Source organism: Myotis brandtii, unplaced genomic scaffold, assembly GCF_000412655.1.
Source record: "Myotis brandtii unplaced genomic scaffold, ASM41265v1 scaffold1162, whole genome shotgun sequence".
Taxonomy (NCBI): Eukaryota; Metazoa; Chordata; class Mammalia; order Chiroptera; family Vespertilionidae; genus Myotis; species Myotis brandtii.
This window is the reverse complement of record NW_005354021.1, coordinates 769,045-772,472: the sequence shown is the minus strand read 5'-3', so window position 1 is coordinate 772,472 and position 3,428 is coordinate 769,045. Positions and strand designations below refer to the sequence as shown.

Below are 3,428 nucleotides of genomic sequence, written 5' to 3'. Positions count from 1 at the left end.
GCTGAAAACTTTCTATTTTTAAGGACACCTTAACTCCTTCAAAAAGCCTATCGTATTCATACTTTCTTTAGAATACTTTTAATATTCCATTATTTTATACTGCCAATTAAACTGACCTGCTGTCAACTGTAAGACATCCTAATTTCAAGGATGTTAAATTAAATAGGGCGGGGAAATGCATCTTAAGATTGATCCTACCCTATCTTGTACTTGAGCAGTTAACTTATCACAGAGTACTGGTCAGGGTGTAGAGAAATAACTTGTATTCACTCTTGATTTAAGTGAAACTAAGAGGATTTCTTGAAGGCAATTTTGTAGCATCTTTCAACATAAACCATGCATATCCTATATGATCAATTAACTGCTTTCTATAGAATAAATTTTGTTATTCAATGCTAATCATCTTAACACGAAGTATTATGGATTTCTCTAAAACTAAGATGCCATCAATTGTAAGACACATCCTAGCACTGGAAAATTTAAAATGCAAAGAAAAAAAAAAGGGCACTTTAAATCTAAGAATCAGTTATTGACATTTAGGGATATATTCTTTAAGACTTTTTGACTGGGTGACATTTTATTTGTGCATACCGCACACTTAGCATACCATGGATGTAATCTTAGATTTTAACAACCTAGAATTGCTGTGTATGAATATACCACCATTTATGCTTTTATTGATAAATACTTAGGTTATTGCTAAACTTTCCTTATCCTTCAGAAAACGTTGTTGCATATACACACGTTGCATTTCTATAGAACAAGCTCCTGGAAGTGGAGCTCAGGAGAGTGGCCTCAATTTACCTCGTTCTTCCTAACATTTCAATAGCCTCCCAAGATACGAACGCCCCACTCACTGCTCAATAATTTCTATGCTGATGAAGCCTTAACTTCAAATTTTACCTACTAAAACACCCTAATCTCACCTTGATCATCATCAACCCAGATTTCTCCCCTAGGTCGGCTTCAAATTTGAAATGACGGTTGCATTTCCACGTATAATAAACATCGCAAGCTTCCAGCAGCCAACCCGTAACTCTTCAGCGCCCCCCCCCAAACTCAACCACCTGTTTCCCTTCCCTATCATCGCGCACCCACTTACTGACACCAAAACCCCGTTCAACCCATCAGCCAATCCCGTCAGTTCTACCTTTAAAATTCTCCCGAAGACCATCTTCCTATCAACCTCAATCAAAGCATCTTTACCTTGTCTGCTTTGATGCAAAACCACCCTGGCTTCCTTGCCTGCAGCCCTGCAATCCGGCCAGACAGCACAGGGAATCTATTCCTCTCGTGGGAACTTCTCAGCCATTCTTCAAAACACTCGGGATAAAGCCCCAACTCCCTCATAACCTCTAAAACTCTAACATGGCTTCTGTTCACCTCTCTCCAACCCGGCCAAACCCTCTCACCCAGAACCCTGCACCGCACAGAGCGAGGCCACGTGTTCGCCGGAACACGCGCCTCCCGCGCCCAAAGCCTGGCCCTTCCTTCCAGAGCAGGGAGCATACAAGGCACCCCTGCTACCCTGAGCAGGGTCACCCTCTCCGGGAGTCTTTCCTCCTCCCGCCGGCCCAACACCGGCCTTCCCCCTCCAACGGCTCACTCTCCCCTCTACCTTAAAGATGGCGTAGCCGACGGACGTTTCAAACAGCACCAGCATGGTTAGGCCGGGTCCGGGCGCTGAGCGACCCGCCACGAGCTCTTATCCCGACGAAAAAATACCCGATGTGCGGCCCCCCAAGCCCGCAAGGCCGCGGCCGGCCAAGCACAAGCGCGCACGCTGCCCTGCAGAGCACCAGACCACGTTGCCTAAATGTTCCACACTACGCTGCGTGCAGGCAGCGTGAACGCGCTTCTCCTCCACCGAGGATTCTGGGAAGTAGCGCACTTCCGGCGGGTGACGTGACGCGGAGAAGCGTAGCGGGACGTCACTTCCGCAATATTCCCGCCACGGGGGGCGGGAGAGGCGGGAGAAAACCACGGAATTGTCGCGAGATTTTGTCAGGCAACGAGTTTTTATGCCTGCAGACTGCACAGAGTCAAAATAAAACTTTGCTTACTATTATTTTTAGGGCTCGTAAATGATATATTCCATGTGTGTCTCGGTGTCTGCCGCAGGCATGTGTAATTTGGGAGGTGCAAGCCGCTAGGCCAGCGGTTCTCAACCTGTGGGTCGCGACCCCTTTGGCGGTCGAGCGACCCTTTCACAGGGGTCGCCTAAGACCATCCTGCATATCAGATATTTACATGACGATTCATAACAGTAGCAACATTACAATTATGAAGTAGCAACGAAAATAATTTTATGGTTGGGTCGCAACATGAGGAACTGTATTTAAAGGGCCAGAAGGTTGAGAACCACTGTAGGCAGTACTCCTGCCTTGAAGTCCTCAGAATGACAGCATGGTCGTCACAGTATCTGCGAGCTCTCCTGATGGTTCTTTCTGGCCAAAGGGATTGTTTTGCACAGATGTGTTGCAAATATATGTGGGCCTCTCCCCCGCGCCCCCCCCTTTTTTTTACTGCAATGACTCTAGGATATGAATGTAGATGTTCTGTTCTTAGTGTAATTGATAACCGGAACGGTGAGCCGAGGTGTTTTCCGGGGGTCGTGTCTTGGAATGTTCAAGAATGAGCTACGCAGACCAGAAGATTTAAGCAAAAGTGGGGAGAATTTATTACAAGCAGATTCAGACTCCCCGCCAGGGAGGGGGCCCAAAGAATGGGTTGCCTTCTTAGCATATATGTGCTACAAGCCTGCTCCATATCTATCTATGTCACCACCTGACTGATTGATTCCCTTCTGCACAGCAACGAACCTGAACTTGCTGTTTCTATGTGTAGGGACACCTTGTTTATTGCAGGCCTCCCTTGGTTTCCCATGCCTCCCGCTCTGTATCCAAAAACATTTTATTTTATTTTTTTTTTCAGCATGGCTGGTTTCTGTCATTAGGCTTGCTTAAACTGCCGTGTCTGCCCCTGTCTATGTTCTACCTGCCTTTGCTTCCCGCTGGATCCCTGCCCTATCGGCCTGCGTTTCAAGCTAACTCCTCTCATAATTTGCTTTTCTGATAACTTGCAGTCTCCTTGACTGGTTTAAATACCCCAATTCTTACACAAGTCTGGCTTCCAATAGCAGTAAAATTTCATTCCTCACTTCCCAGTCCCAATATCCAGATTGCCTGCAAATATTAAAGAACAACCTCCTGGAAGTTTTGGAACACTAGGTAACTTGATTTTCACAAGCAGCTCTGCAACCGGGCATCAAGAGAAATGAAAATTCTGAACTAAGTAACAGAAAAAGATGAAAGTGGGGGGAAATCAAGGGGTAGGGGAATCTATGGTACAGACGAGATCGTGATTGATTATACCATAGGATCCAGTGTCGTCAGGGAAACAGAAGCCAAAATGGCTTGATTAGGAGA

At 46.1% G+C, this 3,428-nt stretch overlaps 1 protein-coding gene across 3 annotated transcripts in view; it reads right to left on the bottom strand.

The window, feature by feature from the left end:
• NOP58 (NOP58 ribonucleoprotein) overlaps window positions 1–1,891 on the bottom strand; it is a 27,800-nt gene extending 25,909 nt beyond the window's left edge. For 2 of the 3 annotated variants that reach the window (XM_005858235.2, XM_014528858.1), the window contains exon 1: window positions 1,619–1,891. In XM_005858235.2, coding sequence (XP_005858297.1) covers window positions 1,619–1,663 — 45 coding nt within the window. In that variant the 5' untranslated portion in view covers window positions 1,664–1,891. Of the gene's footprint in view, window positions 1–926; window positions 951–1,618 lie in introns of those variants that run through there. The other variant, XM_014528853.1, reaches the window with a different exon arrangement.
• Window positions 1,892–3,428: the final 1,537 nt, after the last annotated feature.